The sequence below is a fragment of the Lytechinus variegatus genome, chromosome 1, assembly GCF_018143015.1.
Source record: "Lytechinus variegatus isolate NC3 chromosome 1, Lvar_3.0, whole genome shotgun sequence".
NCBI lineage: Eukaryota > Metazoa > Echinodermata > Echinoidea > Temnopleuroida > Toxopneustidae > Lytechinus > Lytechinus variegatus.
In genome coordinates this window covers 23,330,765-23,356,593 of record NC_054740.1, presented here as the reverse complement: position 1 = coordinate 23,356,593, position 25,829 = coordinate 23,330,765, and the positions used below count along the sequence as shown (strand labels likewise).

At 35.9% G+C, this 25,829-nt stretch overlaps 1 protein-coding gene across 1 annotated transcript in view; it reads left to right on the top strand.

Annotated features, from left to right (window-relative positions):
* The first annotated feature begins 3,244 nt into the window (after positions 1-3,244).
* The window catches only part of LOC121409551 (alpha-N-acetyl-neuraminyl-2,3-beta-galactosyl-1,3-N-acetyl-galactosaminide alpha-2,6-sialyltransferase-like), a 48,117-nt gene continuing 25,532 nt past the window's right edge, over positions 3,245-25,829 (top strand). The window contains exons 1-2 of the mRNA XM_041601467.1: positions 3,245-3,396; positions 20,494-20,611. Coding sequence (XP_041457401.1) covers positions 20,576-20,611 — 36 coding nt within the window. The 5' untranslated portion in view covers positions 3,245-3,396; positions 20,494-20,575. The remainder of the gene's footprint in view (positions 3,397-20,493; positions 20,612-25,829) is intronic.

Sequence of the window (25,829 nt, the reverse complement as noted above, 5' to 3'; positions counted from 1 at the left end):
GAAAACAACATCGAGAGACAGCTCCACCCCTTTTCCATCACTGACTATCGAAAATCGGTTATAAGGTCTTTCAGCATGCAGTCTTCAAGATCACGGATTTTTGAATATTTAAAAAAAAATCTCATTATGTGTAATATACTCAGTGGCGTAGCTACGGGGGCCATGGGGAACGTGCCCCCTGATATTTGGTGTGCCCCCAGAAAAAAAACTTGGCAGAGCAAAAAAAAAAAGGGAGAAAGAAGAAAAGAAAAAGAAAGACAGAAGAAAACAAAAAAGGAGAGGAAAATAAGAGGAGGAAGACGAGTGAATGAAATAGGCCTAATGTGAGGGGAAGACTTGCAAAAAAAATATTTCATGCTACTATATAAATATTTGCTTGCGCTTCGCGCCAGAATTGCCTGTTCGATGAGATTCATATCTTGCTCAATAGGCTGCTGATATGGAGCGAGTTTTGAAGTCAATCAAGTACAAAACACATTTTAGCTCCCACATCGAGCTTTCACTATTTTATCATTTAAAAATTTAAGTGCTCTGTAAAATGTCAGTTTTATGGTCTACATAAAATTATCAGCACTTTGAGCTCACGCTGATGTGTGGTCACATTGTTTGATTTGCCAAGTTCATATTGTCTACGTGTATTCCATAATGTTCCATTAAAGAAATGTATTCAGAATGCCCAGATTCTAGGTCTAAATCTAAAACATGCGCGATATCCTGCATGCATTCTTTATTTAAAATGTACTTAAATTATCCAGTTTCACATCAGAATATCAATAATTGTCTGCTCACGCTTCACAATCGCATTATTAATGATACCCAATTAACTATATATCCTACTCATGATTTACAAATATGAATAGAGTGTCCTGCTTTTAGGTCTAAAATCTCCATTTTCTTCCTCTCGCGCTTCGCGCTCGCATCAATTATTGTTTAGTTACATACCTATATCCCATTTATTAATCAAAAAATGTGCTTAGAATGACCATTTTTTTTTGGTCGGAATATCAAAAAATTTGCTCGCGCTTCGCGCTCGCATTATTAAAATTTATACCGTCTTCGTGGGTAACTGTAAGCAGTCCTATAACAGGTCACTTTTCGACAATGTTAGAACAGTAAATACAAATTTCTGTTCGGGCTTGGAGTTCGAAGTAACCATCTAACATTTCCCAGAATATTAAATTTTCAGGACAAAATACAAAAAAGTAAAAAACAAATAAAAATCGCTAGCGCTTCGCGCTCGTACTTTTTATAAGGCTTATGAGATTATTTCATGTTTATTTGTTTTATAAGAATAAGACTAAGAAGTGACTGATCGAGGAAAATATAGGCCTGGTGAAGATAATTTCGGGCCCCGTCCCTTATTGGCGAAAGTCGGATCTGCCCTTGTGACACATACACACACACCGGAAAAAATGGCCAGTGCCCCCCCCCCCCTGAAAAAGCAAGGACCCCCAGTACCCCCAGGAAAAAAAAATCCTAGCTACGCCACTGAATATACTCCGAAAATCCTTGAAAGAATTTGATACCTAATTGTCTTGTTGAACTTCGACTAGTCCAACAGTGGTCTTTCTATAGTATTTCATTGGTCCAGAGGCGTTGTGAGTCAAACATTTTGAATGGGCCAGATATGGCGTATCGGGCAAATTTATGAAAGGTTGCGAGCAAAAATTTCGATATTTTTTTGATGACAAAAATCAAATTTTGTGATAAATTTTTGACAAAATATTCAGCAAATAATCTTATATTTCGCCTTTCTCTCTTTCCTTCATTGTCTCTTTAAAAAAAAAATCTTCTTGGTCGTATTTTTTTTCTTGGGAGGGGGAGTGCCCCGAGCCCCCCCCCATCTTTACGCTAGGACACAGCCATTATCGGTCTTTCATTATGTTCAGAGATTTTATTTTCAAGAATCAAAATCTTTCGGCAAGCTTTCTATTGACTTTTATTGGTTTTATTGGTCTTTCCATTATTTTTCAGTTATCTTTCAGCAATCTTTCAGCCATATACCCTTACGAGAGACTATGTAAAGTCATTGAGAAATTTCATTGAGAGACCGGTAAAATATCACCGACTGTTTTGAACCTTATAAAATAAATGTAGCCCATGCATGAAGACAATAATTGAAACACTTATGCCCGAATTAGTTAATACTATAATGCTACTGGAAGATTATAATTAATTTAGTATGGAAAATACTGCCTGAAAAAAAAATTCTGTATAAAAAGATTTTGTGAATAATTAAGATATTTTTTTCTTATAAATAGTGTAAATATGTTTGCTAAAAATGATCGCAATTGTCTGCAACAGTAGAATTAGTACTGAATTATTTTGATGTACAATATTGAGATTTGTTTAAACTAGTGATACTTATATTATTTGGGGCTAACCTTGATTAGCATCTTGCTAATGTGTTAGCTCCAACTCCCAAATGTTTCGTTTATACGGTGATGTGCTATTCCATGTTAGTGTTACCTGACAGTGATATTTAATGGTAAATTCAATTTGAATTCAAATTCACAAAGCCGTGACACACGGTTTTTTATAAAGCATGCATGGTTTTTGAAAAAAAAAAACTACCTTCTGAATTCATATTAGATTATCGTTTTTTCCAAAGTAATGTAATTCAGAACTTAATATGTAAATATTTTTGATAATTACTCTTTGTTTAATCGTTTTAGGATTTCAGTATACAGTGTATACTGAATCATTTATCTTTATTTGTTTATTTTTTAATTCATTACATATATATATATATATATATAAAATAAAATAAAATAAAATAAAATAAAATAAAATAAAATATATATATATTTAATTGGTCTCCTTCTCTTTCGATTTCATAGTATTATTGTATTATAAAAATGATTTAAATGTTATATTTTGTAAATATGAAAATTTAATTATCATTGTAAATGTAAGTTTGAAAGAGAAAATAAATGAATTGAATTGAAAATATTTAATTTTTATAGTGAAGAGCATATTGTATGAAAAGAGGGCACATTTTCCTATGTGGCATTTTTGGGGGGGCCATTGACCCCCCCCCCCCGCCCGCCCCTCATTTCATATCATAATATCATCGTTATCAGTGACACATTCCCCGTCATCTGGATGTCCGTGTCCACGGGTTACCATAGTTCGAACTCGGAACCCACCCTTATTTGCATATGACCCGAAAAAAGATCGTTGGCTACGGAGCGCCCAATTCACACACGTACACTATACCGGTACGGTACACGGAATTGTAATTAAGGTACGAGGAGCGTAGGTTTTTAGGGGAATTGGAAATAATACGGAAATAATGTGAGATGTGGGGCGTTGGTGGATCAAGCGACCTGTGATTGCCACTGTTTGAAATTGAGACTTTTTCGGATATATATTTGGATCTTACACGACGATGAGGTGAGATAATTCATCTTTTATTTATATTGAAGAGGGTTAATGTAACGAACGTTAGCTATCCATCTCACTCTTTCTCAGCTCAGTCAGTCAAGGAAGCCATTCTCGAAGTCGAATGCGAAAGCCAGCGCAATTGCGCAATTGCGCAAGCGAGTGCGAACCGTTGCCGGAATGCCGGGTGGGTGGCGGCTCGCTTCATTTACTTTGTTGCTGCTGCTGCTAAAGTTTTAGCGTGTCTTCTTGTCCTGTTTAATATCTATTGTGCTATTGCTAACCTAGGCTAAATCATGTAAATCTATGCCTAGAAGGATCTATTTGCCTAGTAGGCCTACGGTATACCGGTAGTAGTTAGTACCGGTACCGGTACGGTACCCAGTTTTTTTGTGTCCGGATGATCAATTTTAGATGGTTATTTGGAAAAATTTACAAGCGAAGTTTCATCAGTTTTAACTACAAAATGTTAGGAAACATTATTGAGAACAAAATAGAAGATGATTACAACTATTGAATTCATATTTTTAGTGTAATCCAAAGACAAAAATGAAGGCTAATCTTCTATTAAAGCATCATATCTGCGAAAATATTCATCAATTTTACCCAGTTTTCATCTCATTTGTGCAGAAAATTGAGCAGATCAGAGTCCCATGTTTCGCTCGGCGACTCCGATTCAATCCATGTATATATCGACGAACAACGAATACGACGATTTTACATTTGCACCCGTCTTGAAACCGACCACCCGCGATACATGAAGTTTACGGCCGATTCTTGTCACGGTGGCGAAATATTTTTACTCTTCCAAATCAGTTCTATGATGTCAGCAACATGCGAGGGTTATTTATTCTAAAGCCGTTTCCTATCGGATTTCTTGGTTCTTCAGCGGGGTTTGGGTCTGGTCATTAAAATTTTGATTAATTCTACGAAATTTGTACTTTTTGTTGCTTTTTTTCTTGTAAAATCGATTCTTACTGTTTCTACATGTATGGACACTGCGCCTACTCTCCCGCGCGTATCGTTTGTAATACGCAATGATTTTAACACGCGCAAGGTGGTCGGTTTTAAAAGAGGTGGTCAATCTGTGGTAGTCTCACAATAAGTAGTATTTAATTAATGTGAGTGGTCTATGCATGTACATGTATGATGTAGGATGGGAGGTCGGGTGTCCGGACATGACAATATAATATATTTTTGAAGCTTTCTTTTTTGTCTTTGGATTAGGTCTAGATCTAGATTTTGTTTTTCTATGTCTACACTAAAAATATGAATTCAGCAGTTTTAATCATCTTCAAGTTCTATAAAATATTTCCTAACGTTTTTTTTTCTAATTTATGAAACTTTGCCTGTAATTCTTTTCAAAATGACCTACTAAAATTGATCGTCCGGACACACATTACACAACCTGTCCGGAACACAACAACTGGGTATATTAAAATCAGATACTTTTCAGAGTAGTAGGTCCATGGTCTAATGTTACTACTATACAATGTATGTAGATCATGGACCTACAGGTCTGTAAAACAAGGCAAAGTACCATTGCAGGGTAAAAATTATCACATCTTTTGTATGGTCACAAAAAATACTCAACTCACACAAAATTTGTGGGCCAATTTCATAATTAACTACTAAAAAATTTGCAGTAAGAGCTGTTTAAAGCTTCTGAAATCATTCAATTTGATTGACTGGTGATAAAGTTGTTTAATTATGTATATATATATTAACAAGTCTTAGTGAAACCACTCATTCAATGAACAAGGTTATGATATAACCTTGTTCTCAGTTTATACATTGTACATCTCCATGTGTGGCAAAATAAGGTTGACAATATTTGGCTTATTTTCTCTTTTTCTCTGTGACAAATGCTTGATTTTCTTACACTGTCAGTTTACAATACAGCTATCCATTATATAACTTGGCTCTTATGTAAATTTGATACTTTAAATTATTTTTCTTAATTAAAAATAGAGATTGAAAAATGAAAATTTTCTTGCCATATTACTTTCCACCAATAGAGGGTGTACATAAAAGTATGCTTAAAATTAAAGTTTTTGAGCACTCTGGTGAATAAAAAAATTATTCCCAAGTTACTAATGAAAAAAAAAATCCAACTATATGGAAATCAGTAATTTTGATCACAAGTCTGTGCTATGTACAGCATAGGCATTCCATAGTCCTACATTGTACATGTACCTGTAGATTCCCCATAGGCAGGATGGTTGCAGCGAACAAGTGAATGAAACTGGACTCTGATGACCGAAATTCTGTGTGTACTTTTGCTTTAACCACAATTAAAGTGGAGCTCTGGAGCAAACAATCTTTGTCATACCATAATTTTGATTCACCTCAGATTTCCTTCAAAATGAAATGAGCTGTCTTGTACATGTGATCATGATTAAGAGTACCGTATGTGATCAGTGCTTTACAGTTCCCATTCTTCTGGCTTCCACAGGCTTTTTTTTTCATTAAAAAAATGAAGTCTTGCTTAAAGGACAAGTCCACCCCAACAAAAACTTGATTTGAATAAAAAGAGAAAAATTCACCAAGCATAACACTGAAAAATTCATCAAAATCGGATGTAAAATAAGAAAGTTATGGCATTTTAAAGTTTCGCTTATTTTCAACAAAATAGTTATATGAACGAGCCAGTTACATCCAAATGAGAGAGTTGATGACATCACTCACTCACTATTTCTTTTATATTTTATTATATGAAATATGAAATATTGTTATTTTCTCGTCATTGTCATGTGAAATGAAGTTTCATTCCTCCCTGAACATGTGGAATTCCATTATTTCAACATTTTGTGCTTCAGGCAAGGAGGTCCTAATCGTCAAATTCGTAAAAATTGAAATATTGTATAATTCAAACAATAAAAAACAAAAGAAATAGTGAGTGAGTGACATCATCGACTCTCTCATTTGGATGTAACTGGCTCGTTCATATAACTATTTTGTTGAAAATAAGCGAAACTTTGAAATGTCATAACTTTCTTATTTTACATCCGATTTTGATGAAATTTTCAGCATTGTGCTTGTCTGATTTTTCTCTATAGATTCAAATCAACATTTTTCTGAGGTGGACTAAAACAGTGACAAGAACCTTTTAAAGAGCCATTCAAAATTGGCTATGCCAATCATGTGCCAAATTTCTAAACCAATGTTGCAAATAGTTGCATGACTTATTGTATCTCTTTTACAATGTACATGTAGGCCTAGAATGTTTATTTCCAAGCAGATTGAAGATTGAATTCATGGATTTTGGATAGGAGACTTGCTAAAACATCCCAGATATCTTGAGTCTGGGACTCTGGGGGAAAAATGGAAGCAGAAGATTTAAAAATTTGTTTAGAATAGTCTGGGGGGGGGGTGCAAAAGGTTTGCTTCTCACCCCCCTTCATACACTGTATTCCTTCTTTATTCCTCTCTTTCTTTTGCATTCTCTTGCTCTTGTCTGAAGCAGATCAACAGGAGTAGAAAGAATGTAAATGTTTGGTGTCTTGATCCCATTCCATTCTTTCTATAAAAATACATGTACATGTAGACCGTTACAAACAGTCAACAAATTTTGATAGGCCCATGTGATAGTGTATTATGTATGGAGATGTTCGCCCGTCACATTCGTGGTAAATGCAATCGTAATTGACACTATTCAAATGAGCACGTGTGTGCACTGGAGCTGTAAATTCAAACTACTGTACTAGCATGCCATACAATACATTCCTAATCAACCATGTCAAAGAGTAGATTACTGAATCCAAAAGACTATAAAGTGTAAGTTTTGACAAATGGAAAGCAATTACACCTACATGTACAATGTACATGTATTCAAAACCTTTTCTCAAAAACTGCCTTTGATCTTCGCATGGAAGAACATGCATAAAACTAAAAGCAGGCTCCATTGTGTCATGATGATGCTACAAAAGTGTTGTCAATGCTGGTATAATGTGTATAATGCACACTTAGTGTCATCCCCCTTCTTCATTTGTGATAGGATCACCAGGATTGTCATGGGGAATTTTCCAATTTTAAAAACAGTTTTAACATGTAAATGTACATGTACAATCTTTGTCCACATGTACATGTATCTGTGTATCAGATGATAGGTATGATGCTATTAAAGCCTTGTTCAATAGTTTGTTGGTCTTGTACATGACATGTATGACTCCAAAATTTGATTAGATTCATGTATGAAGGAAAAATATCCCTCAGATACAGTGTACATGTATGCTCAGAATGCACCAAAGAGCTAAGAACCCCAGAGCTTCCAGGGCCCTTTGCCAAAGGGCCCTGGACACCGGCCGAAAGCACTTGGCGCTCGTCATGTGCGCTTTGCGCACATCAATGTAGTTCACAAACAAATTTTCAGGCCCAAGAGCAATTTGCCACTGGCATCCCTGACATGTGTACAGTACATGTTTCATTGATATTTTGATGAACTATTGGTTGTGATGGAAAAAAAGAAATACAGTTAATTGTACAAGTGTTACTTGTAGTGTACTGCACTGCCAATATTACTCTACTTTTCCACCAGGGAGTTGAGCGGACCAGCTTACACAAATTTCTACTATAAAACTCCACTCTAATACAAAGATTTTATACACTTTTTTGTCTCGAGGCTATACGCCACTGGTATCAGACACATTGGCTCTCTGTTAATTGTGTGTTTTGGAGCCACTTCGCAGACGCTTTCTGGAACCCTGAGAATCTATTGAAAATGCCTGTCCAATCACAATGAATAGATTAGAGGTCATTGTCAAAAAAAAGTTTGGTGGACCATGACAGCACGATCTTAAGATTCAGACTGGATGAAAATTTGCAAGTGCAGTATGTTGCTTGTCCAGAGTCCAGGACGACACCGCTGTTTTGATTCACCAAGTATCGACAAAGGCTGCTTTGTTATAAAGGGCATTTTGACAAAAGAGTTTACATTATACTATAGAAAATGTCTGCATACTGCATAGTGATTGCGAAAATGCCCAATACAAGTGTCATAGTAGTATTGAGGGCTCAAAAAGACAAAACGTGAAATTGTAGGTCTTCTTGTTGTAGGAACATTAATAGTCAAATCAAGACGGCCCCGAGAATTTAGTATGTACAGTCCTGAAACAATCTGGAACTAGTCTAATCTATCTTGACGATACTTTTGGCAAACAAGCAGTCAGTAAGCCGTTGTAAAACTTTCTTTTTCCAACATAACAATTCAAATGATATTTAGATGATGAAATGGTCGTTGATCAGCCCAAGAAGATAAGTTACACCAGCTTTCGAGAAGAAATCTATTTCTCTGACAAAACAAACTTGAAAAAGAAAATATGTTGACATCGTAGCTCATCTAACAACGAGTTGCAGGTTGACGCAAAAGGCGCGCAACTCTATGCAACCAGCGATGTTACGTAACAATAAATTACCGCAATAGTATTACAATGTAGTTTGCTGTTAAAATCAAATTTAGCATTTTATCTGGTATAATGAAAACTACTGTAGTATTGAAAAAACTGTCAGATTTAAACATGTACAGGGTAGTCTTAAAACTTTTAAAAAAGACATGTCAATGTTTGTGAATCAGTGTACACAGGTAGACAGATCATTTGTTTGCTCTAGATATCAGACTGTTTGGAACAATGTCATGGTACCAGGTACATGTAGATCCCTCCGAAGATGTTTGAATAGCATTTTGAGTTGCGGTTTCCAGCAGGATTATTTGTTTGCTATTGTATGTACATTGTATGCTACTCAAAAGATTTAAATGAATTCCTACATGTATGTGTACATCCTCAGTGGCATTCGGACAGTACAGTAGTCACATACCAGGGAAATCCCTGCACATTCTGTATGCAGGATGTTCCTTCTCTTCTCCTCTATAGTGTGCAGCACCCAAAAAGTAGGCTATCCCTCCCATGTTTTGAAATTGATACATGTACTGTGCTCCATTACAATAATAGCGAAAATCAAAAGGTTATTTATTTACTAAGCCTGAGTCATATCGATTATTTTGAAAACCGGTGTTCGACAGCTCTAATTCGATCGAACATCGATGCATCGAATATTGAAGGCGGGGAAAATTTAGTCTTTTGTTTTTGCGTCGATGCCATGCGCTTTGCATATATGCACTACGCACTGACGGTATGCGCTGGCGTTGGCCGGGTGAGCGTTGCACAAGCAGATGACAGAGCAAAGTTCGTTTGTATTTTCTATGATCACAAAACACACAAAAAAGGCCGGGGACCAAAGCAGAATTCTTCCCAAAATATCTTCAACAATGATATTTGCAGATGACAACATATAAGTTTAAAATGAAACAATAATAAAGACATGAATCAAGCAGAGTCGATTCGAATGATTTTCGGTCAACTAGCATTCGCAGTCCATTCACCAGCCCCGTCCGCAGCTCCGTACACTCACTCTCCCGAAACGACAGGCGTGCTTGACGTCAGCGCCAGCAAACAATTGCAATCAACGGAGAGCGCTGTAACTTGCCTGACATTGTGTAGTTGGATCCAAAATGAGCTCCAAATAAATTTATGGGAATAAATACGTAATTTTCTCTGGATGGTCATTTGAATTGCTATTCAATGCTGATATAACGATTGTGAGGAAAGATTGTGGAATATGAGTTATGACGATGTTCGAGAATTAATCCTGATGACAATCCAGTTTTTTAGACGCAATTGAGCATGCGATCAAAATAAATACGAATGTTTCGAATCGAGCCCTAAATTCATCTAAATTATTACGATTTAACAAGATTTTATGGTCATACTAAGAATATTGACGATGTCAGCAAAGTATGTTATGTTCATATGGAAGAAATAATACTGGGATTATTTCTATTGTTCCATCTCCAAGCTCCGAGAAAATAAAGCACAATGCGCATGCGTGTTTGATGACGTATGACATATTTTCCCATTCATGAAATCAGAGCCCAAAGTTGGGCACAAACTAGCTTCAAATTGATGGAAAAAAATATCAAACGCAATTTTCTCTGTTTTGTCATGTAAAATGATATATGGTGATATTACGAACTTGAACAGAGTTTTTGCATGTAGACAATGTTCGAGAATCAATCCTGACGTGATGATTATTTTTTTTAGACAAGTGCACTAGCTCGACTCAAGAAGTCAAGTCGATCGTCATGAGATGTCCGCCATTGAAAATTGAAACGAAATACAAACGTTTCACATCAAGCTCTAAATTCATATTAATGATTATCATATGCAAATTATTGTTAAATATTACGATTAAATAATGTTCTATGGTCATGCTTTTAATATTGTTCATGAAAGCAAGATTTATTTTACGTTGATCGCGTCAATTTCCGGCCATTTTCTGGTTTGATTAAAGAACAGTACTGCGCATGCACGATCGATGGCCATGACTTCCATTCATGAATTCATCGTGCATAAATTATCTCGGCACGAGCAGACGAGTAAGACTCAAACTATGATCGAAATAAACTTCAAATTAATGGTGAATAGCATCATAATTACTCATTCAGTTTCATTTTGGGGGCAATAGAAATCAAGTAAGTAGTAGTAAAGTTGGACATTACTGATATTTTGATGATTGATTGTGTAACCCAAACGAATCGGCCGGCCAACATATTTTTTTTCTTTTTTTTTCGATGCACCGATTTTGCAAAATCTGCACCGGTGTTCGATGACATCGATCGAACACCGATTTTAAAATCGATTCGACTCAGGATTATTTTCTACACTACAGTATTACATGTAGCCTACATGTACACATGGACAGATTTCTGTACCATTTATCATTGGAGAAAGCATTTTGACTCCTCTGAGATCTAGGCCTACTATGATTTTCCTGTTTACATTTAATGATCAGTTTTCCTGCACAATCGTGCATTGAGCAATTATTGGAAATACTGTTTCTTCCTATTTTGGGAAAAAGAAAATCATCAAAATTTTCTAGTTTTAAACAGTGGGTTGGGAGGCCTGTGTAATAATAATTGTACTTGATTTTATATACATGTACATGCAGTGCCTACATGTAACACTTACTTTAATATCAGAAGTCTTTTAGTGTTCTACAATAATGCATCATAATTAATTACCGTGCCTTTAACCTTGTAAACTATCTGAACTGTAGCTAAAAAAGAGAGGTGGAAATACATGTTTTGATTGTAATTTCTGTAATAGTCTCTATTGATAAAAAATAGGCCTACATGTTCCTATACCAGATCTTTGCATTTGTTTGAATTGAAATAAATAAAATCCTTGTGGCAGAGTTGTAAATTATCACTCCTTATCTCTCAAGCACCGGAAAATACTTGACTCATTTATTTGCCAAATGGTGTTTCAACAGGATGTTTTTCATAAACAGAATTGTGAAATCTCTTGAATTTAATGTATGTACAGTACGTGTAGTTGATAGTGAAAGTTACAAAAAAGTTTTATTGTAAAAGAAGATGGACCTTCGTGAAAATATATAAAGGGACATACTTTATATAAAGCTTTATATTGATATGCGCTCATCATCTGGAGTAAAATTGCTTGAATGAACAGAACGCTAGAATGAAAAAAATACCCTGTACAGAGTGTACACTGTATAACCGAAAGAGACATTGGATGCTAAAACGAGATGTGATTGGCGATTGGGGTACATGTAAACGAAATACATCTACATGTACATGTAGGCTTAGTAACAGCCTTTTATACATGTACATTATAAGCAAAACAACTACAGCAACTTTAACTAATAAAGGCTGTTACTATTAAAAGCCTATTTTGTTTTATACTTGTACATGTACATGTACCTCAACAGCCAAATCACAGCTCGTCATTTAGTGTCCATTGTCTCTTATAGTTCTATTATATTGTTTTGTTCTAGCATTCTCTTCATTCATACGATTTTACTCTGATGACTGAGTGCATGTCGAAAAGCTGTATTAAAAGTACATGTATGTCTGTTTTTAACCCATATATTGCGATTTTGCAGTACCACACATTTATATTTAAGATTGACTTTTGGGATAAATTTTTGGTGCAGCCACTGGAAGTGAAGGCAAAACTTTCAGGCCTACCGGGTACCCCTTCTCAGAATTCAAATCACTGGCCTGTGAAACCCTATGGTCATGCATGGTATCAACTCGTCATTTGAATGCTCTCCCCCCCCTCCCGGAGCCTACAACTGCCTTACATATACCACGGACTTGATTTTAAGGCGCGCGAGAGTGATCGCGCGCTACATGCGCGCCTTAATCCATTTTATGTAGCGTGATTAATAGCGTGCCTCGCGATCGCTGAGCTGCGCGGATATGCCTTAAGTCGCCCTCGAAATACCCAATATCATGCTTTAGGGGGTGACGTAAGATCTGAATATCGCCCCCGAAATTATTGCCGAGTGATAGCAACTCAACGGCCCACTAGCGCCATATGCTCGAGCTCCGCTTACCATTTAAAAATCATCCAAGATCCCACTCAAAATCATGAATGAATAAGCCGTAAAAATAGCGAGTAGCGCAGTTTCAAATTCCGAAGTTGCGTTATTTTTTATGTACCACATATTTCCATACACATGGTACCAGGTATGGAAAAAAAAATCAATGCAACGGTCGGGAAACAGTTGCATGTATAGGGGTCCATTACGACTACCACCATGTGCAATTTCGAATGCACATGTTTCCCCTACAGATATCACAAGTCTGTGATAAAATAATTCGAATTAAACAGGAAATAAGTCCTATAGTCTAGTAACCTACATGTAGCATTGGTGAGTTGTCATTTGGCTTTGCTTTTCAAAACGGCCTACATGTATTAACTTCCAAAATAAGTTATCTTATTTATTAATTATAACTAAAAAATCATTTGTTTTCTTTTTCTAGGGGATGAGGTATTATATCAGACAATAAATCATCAAACAAAGCTCCATCTACGGTATTTTACAAGGCCGGCGGCAGGCTCACGCATTGGCGCTTTTACTAGCTAGCCAGGTTGAGCTCTGTCTCTCTGACAGAGCTCTGGGGGACAATTTGCTCAGTAAAGGCCTCAATGATGGTGATTTTATGTTTCAGACAAAGTTTACTTTTCAGAAATATTATTCAAAACTGCCAATAAAGTTTGATGATTTCTTCATTGTCATGTATATTTAAGTTCTTAATTAATACATTCTCACCGAATTTATACTCCCCCATAGAGAAATGAAATTTTCATGGAGATCTGCGTTTTCAAAGAACTTCAGGAAAAGTTAGAGTATGTGGGCCTTATTACATGTACATGGCTGAGTACAGGGTATCGTACTGGAATAGATGGAGTAGAAATTAGATATTACATGTAAATTCATTTATATCCAAGTCCAACTCACAGTGACACACGCACACACCCACATCCAAGATTCTAAGCATGAAAAATAACTTTAAAAATCATACAATATTAAACAAAAAGTAATAATTCATTAATAAGTGAACAGGTATTCCTAAAAATACCAAAAAGTAGTATTTAAAAAGAGCCCCCAAAATGCAAAGAGTAGCCCCCGAAATTTGACCAAAAAAGTTTAAAATGGAGCCCCTGAAAAAAAAAATAAATTGTCAGTGGCTTAACTTTTAGCCAAAGTCAAAACCTAACTGAAACGGGTTTTATTACACACAATCTACTGTAGAAGCTGTTATTTTCGGCGGATTTCGCGAAGTGCCGATCGGCCGCGAATTTAACAACACGCAAAAATATTGACACATTTCTTAGTGCCAATGTCCCCAACAGCAAAGCTTTACTACAGAAAACATCCTGTGTGCATGTAGTAAGAAAATGGAGATATGCACCTGTATATGTACAAAAATTAAGGCTTAGAAAATACAGTTAGTGATTCAAAAAGTTAGCTAGAATTTCACTTTTTTTAATTTCAAACAAAATCAGAGCCTAAACTATTTTCTAATATTAGTTTATCAATATTTATACACTCTCTGTAATATCAAAATGTATTTTTCATGAAATAATTTGATTTTATTTTCATCTGATTGACTCTATACACACGTATTGGCAGCTATTTGCATACTCATTAATATTCATAAGTCACATTACCAGAGCTTTTTAGGTGAAGGTTCTGTTCACAAAATTCCACATTTTTGCACTTTTACCAACTTTTTGAAAAATTAATCGAACAAATCACAAATTCCAAAGATTGCTTAACCCTGTAGATTACAGATCAAATTGTGGCATGATGAATTTTCAGATCTAAAGGTAAAAAAAAGTGAAGTTCAAGCCACCTTTTTCCACAGTTTGTAACTGTTTTTACAGGGACATATTTATGTACAAAAGACACATCAGCATAAGGACTTTGAGGAGCATAAATTTGCACGTAATTTGCACTAGTTTGCTTCTTAGAAATGCTGTGGAAATGTTTTGTACATCTTCCAATCGCCAACCCGCGAAAATGTCGGGATCCCCGCGATTCGCGAAAAATTCTGTACCCGAAAATAACAGCTTGCACAGTAATTATAATACATTGTAAAACAATTATAAAAACTTCCTTTGGTTGTTGATTGTAACTTATGATAGTACCGGTACATACATTTCCTCCATCCGTTTCGTTAATTGGACAGAAAGCTCCCCTTGTATGTTGAAGAAGAGCTTTTTGCAGTGCTCCTCGATCCACCGCTCTCCTTAAAAGTTAACTAGGAGAGCTTTTTATTGCTCCCCTCATAATTATAAAACTGAGTCCCTGATATACATATACCTCACCTGTAACAGTTTAAAAATGTTTAGGCCCATACTGCTGGCCTTTAATATAGCGTTTCTCTCTCACATACATTACTGCAGCAGTAGTTTCCATTTAAATGTAGTTTTTAAAAACTTTATCAAGGACTTGTTTACATCTGTGTACTTCAGTTTTTTATCACCAGAAGGCCAAATGTGTTTGTACTGTACATAGACCTTCATGACGTACTACAAAGGATTTTGAAATTGGGTGTTCTGATTAAAAATGAACTGCTTTATTATTGAAGATCATACACTGTAGAGTATTAAACTAGAACATTCATGTTGAACAGTGCAGGGTACAGTAGTTGTTCACGACTACTTTACATGTAATAGCCAGCAGCTTATATTGCAGAAAAAAAATGAAAAAGAGCAGTAAACACTTTAGATACCGGTAATGTACATGTACCTGTACTGTAATAATTACCGGTATGTAATGTGATGAATTGCAGATTGGCTTCTTTATAATTATATCCATAATCCATTTGTTTAGACTGCAGCATACATGTGTGATGTAAGCATTGGAACAAAATTGCTGATCAATTTCCAATCAATTGAAAGAGTACAAGGCTGACTGGATTCATTCCCATGGTACATGTAGGTCTGCCAATTAGTTCCGTACAAATATTGTATGTATGCACATACATGTAGGCAGAAGTTTAAAATCTTGCATGATATTATTTTCAGATTTGTCCTTTGTTTTGTATACAATGTATGTATGTAGCCAATTTTGTAAGAAAATAATGCAACCCTGTAGGCCCACGAGTTACAAATTCTTTAACTCGTAGAGCACAGGAAAAATAATGCATTACACTCAGTAGTTCTTCCTTTGGAAGCCTAAAGCACCATGAATATTGCATAGCTCTTGGGGGCACTTGAGGTGTAAAAGTGTTTGAGTGTGGCATTTAGCAGTGCACATTTCCAAGTTGCAAACTTGGAATATAAATTGGATCCAATGTGCACAAGTGCATCGACTATTGCACATACATGTACATTGCAAAGTGTATCAGGTACATTTACTGTATATACATGTACCATTTAGGCCTAAAGACTTCATGTACATGTACATGTACATTTGTAGGACACACCTCTGGAAAAAATAGGCCTTCTACATGTACATGTACATTGTGATCCACACCCCTGATAATGATACTGACCCTCCTTGTACATGTACAAGTACGGAGAGCTCTGCAGTCTGTACTCATATCATACATATTCCTCCCCACCCCCCAAAAGACACACCTTCCATGTATATGTGGAGGAGCCGTGGTGTAGTGGTTCTGACTCTCGCCTTGTAAACAGAGGGTCGTGTGTTCGAATCCCACCGCGGTCTGGTGTCCTTTGGCAAGGCGTTAATCCACACTTTGCCACTCTCGACCCAGGTGCTAAATGGGTACCCGGTAGGATGTGAAAGTCATTGTAGCTTGTCCAGTATTGTGTGCGCCTCACAGGCGACTGACTGGAATACTCCCCAGGGAGTGGAGGATGTGCACACATTGTGTGCGGGAATGACTGATTGAATCCGATGACCGGGGTAATAATATATCTGTAAAGCGCTTAGAAACGTCGTTCTGATGGATTAAGCGCCATATAAAAGCGGATTATTATTATTATTATATACATAAATGTAGATCTTTCTTTTATGTTGGCAGGGTAGATGAGGAACTGAGTATTAAACCCGTCTAAAGCTACGTTAAACTTAGGGTCAGGATACTGTATGTGAATCGGGACTCCAAATTAACCCTTTTTTCTACTGGTCCGACCTGATCATGTCGGACCAGTACATACCCAGTTTTTCCACAACTTTTTTCAATTTTTACTGGACCTTTTTCACCAGTATTACTGGTCCCAAAATTAAAGAAAAATGTGAAAACAGACTCGAGTTTATTTTGCTGTCTTTATTGCTTATTGCTACCCCCCCCCAAAAAAGTAGTACACACACAACATAATTCATGACAGCTATATTTTGACTTTTTTGAGACATGAGAGCCATTTTCATAATTTACAACATATAAGAATATACATGTATTGTAACAGTTAGATACATACTGGTCATGTCGGACCAGTAAATCTGGCTATTTCTGAAAAGTTTTTGGCCCGACAGCAATATTTACATGTACATGTACCAGTCTGGGACCATCGGACAAGTGCCAGTGTCATGCACTGTGTGCATTATGTGTATTGGTCGTTGTATATTTTTTCAGCTGTTAGAATTCAAATGTGGCATTTTCAGCTGTTAGAATTCAAATTTGGCCTTTTTTAATTAATAGCTGTAAAAATTTAAATTTGGCATTCATTTTTATTGGAAGATAGTCTATAATATTGGTATGTAGAAGCATTTTCTACTTTACATCACCAATTAAAGTTGGATCTTTAGAATGCAAAGCTACATACATGTATGTACAGAAAAAGATCCTGAATTTTCCAGCCCATTCCATGCTTGAAAAGTGGATTTCTAGATCTACATTTCGGGGTAGCAGGTCATGACTGCAAGTTGATATGCTTTCAGACTTCTTTTGATCTATAAAATGTACTACATGTATGGACTAGTATGTACTTAAAATAAAGAAATAATACAGTTTATGATATCATTTATTTCATCAAAATATTAAATCTCACTTGTACAGGTAGGCATATGAGTACATGTAGGTGCAACATACAGGAATATTTCTTTTTTTTTGTATGGTGGTCAAATTGCTTCTCAAACCTTATCCCCTTACAGTATGTACATGTACAAGGCGTACAAGGGTCATGTGCACAAATGTATAGACACGTATGTGCTTCCTTCCTCAGATGGGTTTTTCATTTTCATTCCATTTGTAATGAAAGGCTGTTATTACTTCACTAGACTTGAAAAAATAATAGCAAAGCGTAAATGCAGATGAAGTGAAATGTGATGTACTCTAATGACGCTGAAAGCAAGTCTTTCATACCGCGGCACAGTTGCAATCTGAAAACAAATGCCATAGATGCATGCACTCATCCATGCAAATCGAACGGATATCAGCAAAAAGGTCTGGCATGTTTTGCGCAATGTGTTGGTAATGTGCCGCCTTCAGCCCGGTAATATCGATAATGATGTTAGCTATTGTGTGGAGTCGCAGGAGGAGAGTGGGTCTCTCGTATTTCGTTATGACTCATGGGGGGCCTCTGATGATCTCAGAGTATTCCAAACGTCAGCAATGCCTCTGTTTTCCCCTCTTGCAAACGTGCCTATTTGACATCTTGCTTTTTGGGTGTAGTACTTCACGAGGTGGCACATAAATTACCATAATGTCATATACATGTACATACTTCTGTACATAACAGTACATGTACATAATGTAGCCATGTTTAATATGCCATCACTCCCCTCCGGGCTCCCTACATGTACATACATTTAGTAGTCTTTTTTTCTTTCATTCTCTCGTTCTTTCTTCTTTGTTTTCCTGTTGGTTTTCTCTCTTTTTCCTCATATATGCATGTATTGTGTATTATAATACATTCTATAGTTTGAGGGAGGGGGGGGGGGATAGTGTAGGCCCATACTGAAAGACAAATTTCATATTTCTATCTACAGTATATAAAGGTTGATGATGCATGTTTTGGAATCAGTCTACATGTACATGTACATGTAGCCTTTACATGTAGGGGAAGGCGGGGTAAGTTGTGACAGTTTTTGCTTTTTGCATGTTAGAATTGATATGATTAAAAATCTTGTCGAAATAAGTACCTTGCCTTGAAATTTAATTCTTCCGGAATATTTTCCACCTATATATAACTTTCTATCCCCACACTGAAAGTCATCGTGACCTTTGAAAAAAACGATGTCAAATGGCTCAACTTGCCCCATATATGGGGTAAGTTTGAGCCACCTTCTGGGGTAAGTTGAGCCACAAAAACTACGTACAAAATGTATGAGGGGAGAACCAGCATATCAATCTTTTGTTTAAAGTCTTTTCACTTGCTAATTCTCTATAAATACTAACATCCTTTAAAAGGAAAAGAGCAGCCATGTAAATTAACTCCTTTCAGCCAGCATTTCAATCGATTTTTATGGTTTGTTTGTTTTCTAAGATACATTACCATAGGTATCACCATGGCTCAACTTGCCCCATGCTGTTTGGCTCAACTTACCCCAGTCCGAACTTAGTGCGATAATTTTGTATCCACACATTTATTATGCATCCATCATATAAAAGACTATGACAAGAATGAAGATCCATACCTGAACTAATAATGTTGTTATCATGTCTTCATTATATTTAAAGACGTGTGTGTTTATAAAGCACTTATCTATTTCACACTCTTTTTTACTTTTTTGGCTGAAATTCATATTTTTCCCTCTAAAAAACTACTTTTTGTTTCAAAGTTGAAAACAAAATGGTGGGGTTAGGGGTTATGCTATGGGTCATCAATACATGACACCACCACAATGTCTGACTCATTCATTATTGGCCTGGGGCTGGTGGCTCAACTTGCCCCTATGCTCAACTTACCCCGCCTTCCCCTACTGTTTTATTTTTTAACCAAGTCGTTAAAGTTCAACAAATCATTAAGAAGTAGAAAAAAAGAATTTATTTTCTTGCAGATTCAAACAAGATAACTACATGTATTATAGCATACAAAATAATGAATACAGATTCCTCTTTTTCTTCAAAATTAATAGTACCATTCAAGAAAATACAACAAAAGGTGGTTTCAAACCGCCTTGATCATAAGAATACCCGTTAAATTACTAGAACTTTTTAAGGATAAAAAATGCCCATTAATTATTCCTACATTCACACTGCCTCGAAACATACTCTTTGGGATAAGTTCCTGAAGCTACGAGCATGCGCAGTATGGTCTGATAAGCAGGCAAGGCGCGAGATTCAAAATCACTAGCCCAGCAGCCACCCACGCCGCCCGCGCTCAACGGCATGCTGGGCTAAAAGTTCACGTAAATTGCTTTCACATTGCCAAAATACCTGCGATCTTGGACAAATCCCCGCGAAAGTTCTTGTAATTTCGCCAAGTACCTACATGTACTAATAACAGGTATTTTCTTTTATAGGGAAAATAACGCGTAGTTTGCTTTCACATTACCAATGTACATGTACCTGGTATTTTCTGATCGGGGTAAACTTCCAGATCAGAAAATACCTGGAACTGACGAACTTTGAGGCGGTCTGAAACCACCTCATGTGATTTTCTCATTTGTTTAATTTGTCAGTTCATTATCCAACAGTTGTCAAGGTTATCATGTGTGCATCAGTGTGCCTGATCAAATCCTGTTTTTAACGACGTCATTTAACACACATCCTGTGACCTCATGTACTGTATGGTTGTCCGTAGTGGCTGTATAGTCTGTTCTATTCTCCATTGTCTCTGTGTATTCCCCATTTTTACATTGTCTCTCTTGATTGCTTTCTAGGAATCCATTTACATGACATCGTTGGCAGAGTTTAGGGCAGCCCCCATGGAGGCGGATAGCGTCTAGGGAGTTTCACCGAGCTATGGATCATTTGAGATACAAATTACACAAGTGTCTGGTAAGGATATATGGTTATTTCTTTATCATCTGTACGTGTATGTGTTTAGGATTCATTTTATAGGGAAACCATGTGATTATTTGTTTTTTAACATTTAATAGAATAAAATGTAATTTTTTGTTTTGTATGACATATTGATCTTGCAATGCTTGATAATTGGCCACTGTCAGGTTTTACATGTACTACAGTTATTCATATACATGTATCTTGACCCAGAATTAAAACTTTTCTTCAGAGAATTATTATTTTCATCTCATTCAAAAAAGATTACATATTGTATATGCTACTGTACAGGTACATTTAATACTTTTCACCAAAAGAGGGCCTCATATTACATTTACATGTAGATTGAGGCCTATTATACACGTACATGTATGCTTAAAAGTACAGTGGTCTGGTGAATAAAGAAAAAAAAATTGCCAGGTTTAAAAAAGATTATGAAAGACGGATCATATTATGAATGTGATAATATTTATAAAAAATTAATGTTTAAATTTTCTTTTGTATAGTGTGTAGTAAATTGAAGAATATGAATTCAGAAATACAATGAAATTCACAGGATAGTCAGATTACATTGACATACATTCAAGGCTGTCAATTTTTTATTCTTTTTTACACAACATACCAGTTTCAGATAATATTACTGACAGTACTGTACAGGAGGCCTTACATGTGCACTAGCAAAACTCAAACATTCAGTGCATTCAATTAGTTTTACCCAAATTCATCAACCGAATAGTACTATTTGCGCTATTTGAATGTTTGCCAGATTTGAGCCATTATTTATTTGACAACAAAGTGCAATATAACAGATGAAATTTATGCTGAAGTTCAATCAATTCCAAACTCTTTCAAGACATGACAATTACGGCCACTCCAGCAAGCATGTATCATTCAACTCTGTTGATGTTCAATGTGCATCTCAGTCTTGGGACACTCAACTGAGTCAGTCTGCTGGTATATGTAGGTTATGTAAAGAGTAGGTCAACTTTTTTTGTGATTTATGATAATTCAGGAAGCTCAATTTTTTTTATTAAACTACTAGTATTAGATTGTTTGATAGGGAACATTTGAAAGGCGAAAAGGGTATCCGTCAAAGGCCTAGCTTCATACAATTCCAGTTTCACTTTTTTTTCAGCATAAAGGGCAGGAGTAATTCCTTCACAGACCAAATCAGTGCAGAATGTAGTCATCTCTCTCCACCAAAAGCAGTGCATATTATACATGTACATATGTATTTCCCAGTGTTTCCACAGATAAAGTAAGAAACAAATCACCCAGCCAAAACTGAATCCCAAAATTCCAGAAATTCAGAGGCATCTCCTGGAATCTTCAAATTTGAGTTTAAAAAGAAATCAGACAATACCGTAATAAAGCAAGTTTGAACTTCGGCCAAGTGACCAAAATCAAGGAAGACCTTTAGCAGCTAATATTATTCACACACTTTTTAAAATGGGAAAAAATCACTAAGTGCGAGTGCAAGCAAAAAATAAATACATGTATGAGCGTCATTTGTAAAGGCACACATTCTTTAAAAATAGAATCAATGTTGAAACTTGCTACATTCAATTGTTGTGTAATTGTAATAGTACTTTTCAGGTGTCCCTGAATTTCTTGGCATTTCCAGAATTCATGGATACATACATGTAGTTCTTGAATGAGGTGAAAACTGATGAAGCTCACATGTGCATAATGCACCTGGGAGAATTTGAACACTCCTGTGTATATACATGTACATGTACCGGTATGCTGAATCTCTCTCACAAGGCACGCCCTCTTTCCTTCTCGTCAGTCTGATTGGTGGATTTCTTTTTCTAATTTAAAGACAATGAATAGAGTGTAGAACATCTGCTGCATAAAAGTGTTGATATTACATGTACATGTTCATTTTTTATTGTATCACTCTATTTTTAACTATTTCTATTTTATCATGCTGGTGTGATTTGTTGTTGTTCTCTAGTTTTTATAGTTGCTTTCACTGTATGTTGTATGTAATGTTTTACTCTTTTACATTGTATCATATTGTAATATGTTTGTTTACATAACAGGGCTCTCTTGCAAAGCAGTTGTATACTGAAGAGACTACCCTGGGTAAATAAAACAAAATGAATAAATGTACATGTATGTAAAATGCTGCTTCAGTCGCAAAAAACAAACAAAATAATTTCTCACGACTCTCCTTTTCATGACATTGAGAGTGTATTTCCTTGTTTCAGGCAGAGGAAAAATGAATTCAGCCGTTCTGGGGGAGTGGTCAATTTTGGTTGTGTCTTTGGAAGATGTGTTTTCAAGTGCTCTCCTACATGTGTTTTTGTTGTGATCATTTTCCATTTTGAACACCAATGATGTCTGCAGTAAACATTAACAAGTGGAAATCTTGTTTCTGTTTGAGTTTAAAATTGGAGATTGTGTGTTTTTAGATTTGTTGGATAACAAACAAGTACATGTACACCATATAAAGTCATTGCAAATTAGGATCGTTCACAAGGAAGTAAATGTTTGGTACATGTAGCATTTTTTTGTGTGTTCAGTGTTTTTTCATGCAGGCCTACAGTGTACTAATGTACATGTAATATCGTCAGTGATTTTACAAACCTCAGCTGGTCTCCAAAACACTATTTTGAGATAATCATGTCCAAAGTTTTCAGTGTTTTTCTGATGCTTACAATGTATGTAACAGTATTTTTTGTGCTTTCACCAGAGCTACCTTTTTAAAGCATACTACATTGTACATTTTTTCAATATTTGAAATGAAATGCAGACCTTTTCAGAAACTGCTATTAAAGTTTTAAAAACAGGGGGTTAAGGACACCTCGTAAAATCATGCGTACATGTACCTTCCGCACTGTTTTTTAGCGGCACAAACCGCGGTTTGAGCCAGTTCGTAAAATCATTCAATGCATACATGTACATGTATAAAGTGCAACATCTAGGCCTATAGGTTGGATCATTGACATCTGCGCTCCATTCTGGAGACTGCTACAGTCAGGAAGAATGGGTTGTGCCACTTCGAAAAATCAAAGGAGGGGTACATGTACATGTGGCGTTTCGTGTGAAATTTAAATATGCTCTTCAAATAATGCAAATTTTTATCTGAAATTCGGTCATTCTGTAGAGTTAAAGAAGGCTTTCAGCAATGCAATACACTTAATTTTAAAAGTTTGACCAAAAATTACATGTAGGTTTGTGCTTGCTCATAAAATCACTGACAATATTATGTACAGTGTAGCTTGCTATGCAAAGAGGGTTGGCGCCTTTTTGTGCAAATATTAAAGCGTACTGTAATGTTACCCCCACATGTTGGGATTGAACAGTAGAAAAAAATTAGATTCTACTGTATGTAAAACATTCATGTGCATCGTCAGAAGGCGTCATCAACATCCTAGAACCATCTGCAGGTGTAGCGCCTTGTGTGAATTATGCTGACATTGCGCCTTAGGCCACAGTGAAAATGGAAAGCAAGGAGAGCACCCAGAGACTCTTGGCACACAAATCTTTGGATGTTCCCCTTCCTTCCCCCATCTACAAGTTACTGCAAGTGAGTCAGTTCACCTCTTCAGTATTGCATCCCATGGTCACTTGGTCTATAGAAATTTAATATTTGTTCAGAATATCCCTTTTCACTGTGTATATTTGCATAACAAAGCATTTTGGTAACTGGGATAATAATAACCTACACACTTCATGTTTTGTTGACCTCTACAGGACTACCTGTATCTGTACACTACACACATACATGTACATGTACATGGAATTTCTATTTATTTGCCTTGGGTCCATATTGTGTTTCATGTTGAATTACATGTACTTGTTGTACGCAGATGTACAGTACAAGTACAATCGCATTTTACTTGGATTTTTTTCTCCACTGCTGGTGCCTATCTCTGATCGATTAATTATTTCTCTTCCAAATAATAAAATGGTTGACTACATGTACATGTACCCTGACCAATTCTGAAATAACAATCTCTGTTTTATAGAAAACCTAGGTATAAATCAAAAAGACTACTTAATCATTGTCATACATGTTTTGTACATGTAATTTAACACCACCTCCATTAAAAAAAAAAGCCTACATGCATATTCTTTTATTTTTGTTTTTGAGTTGTAGGCCTATTTTTTTTGTTTTTGCTTTCATAATTTTGTTTTTTATTTTTATTTTTGGTGCAATTTGCTCTCTTCATTTTGATGAGCAGCATGTGTGGGAACAATGTTTATCATGCAGTTCTAGACTTGTACATGTATATCCTGAGCAAATATTGGGCCAACATCTTGTAGACATTTAGATTTAATCTTTGACAGTTTTATAGCACTTGATAAGAACCATGAACTGGGGTATAGAACTTTGTACATGTACTTGTATGTTTTTGTTTTCTTCCATTACTGTACATGTAGACCTACACATACTGTACATGTAGGTCCACTTAATGTATGTAGTCAATCAGTTTTAAGGGCATATACTGTAGACCAGTAGATAATGACTGTTTTACATACACATGTAGAAGTAAAAAAGGAAAAAAAAAGATTTTGGAAAACAGCCATGCAACCTTTTGGACAAATAATGGGGTCATAATCAATTACATGTATAGTTTATTATTTTTTTTTCAATTTACTATTCAATGTAAGGCTTAAAAGCCTATTGTGAAATAATTTGGGGATTATCACGTATGATGAAAAATTTGCAAGTGATATACATGTAGGAACACGTTGAAAGGTAATTGGTAATAAAAAAAGGCAACAATATACCTGTACAATAAAAACTTCTACAGATATTGTACAGTTGCAACATCCATACAGATTTATACTGTATACTGTACACTATAGCAAAGTATAATGCAGGCAAAACTGTAATGTTTTGTTTTGGCTTATTACCCTTCCCTTTCAAGTTTATATAATACAATGTAGGCCACACTCATTTTCTTTGGCAGTACATGATATTGATGTACATACATGTACATGTACTGTACAGTGTGTACATGTACAGGAAAATGATGAAAGAAAAAGTTCTCATAGCCCATAGACCTTCAGTGTGCGTTGAAAAGTAGCAACAGACTAAACAATGGTTCACGAATTATTGATTTTTATATTGATCTCTGAATCATTTGTCCACATATTTGTATTACTATTTAGTGTGGAGGAGTGTTGCAAGCTACTGTATGTAAACTAGGTCACAAAGATGTAGGCCTACAATATGGTGTACAATTTACATGTGAGATCT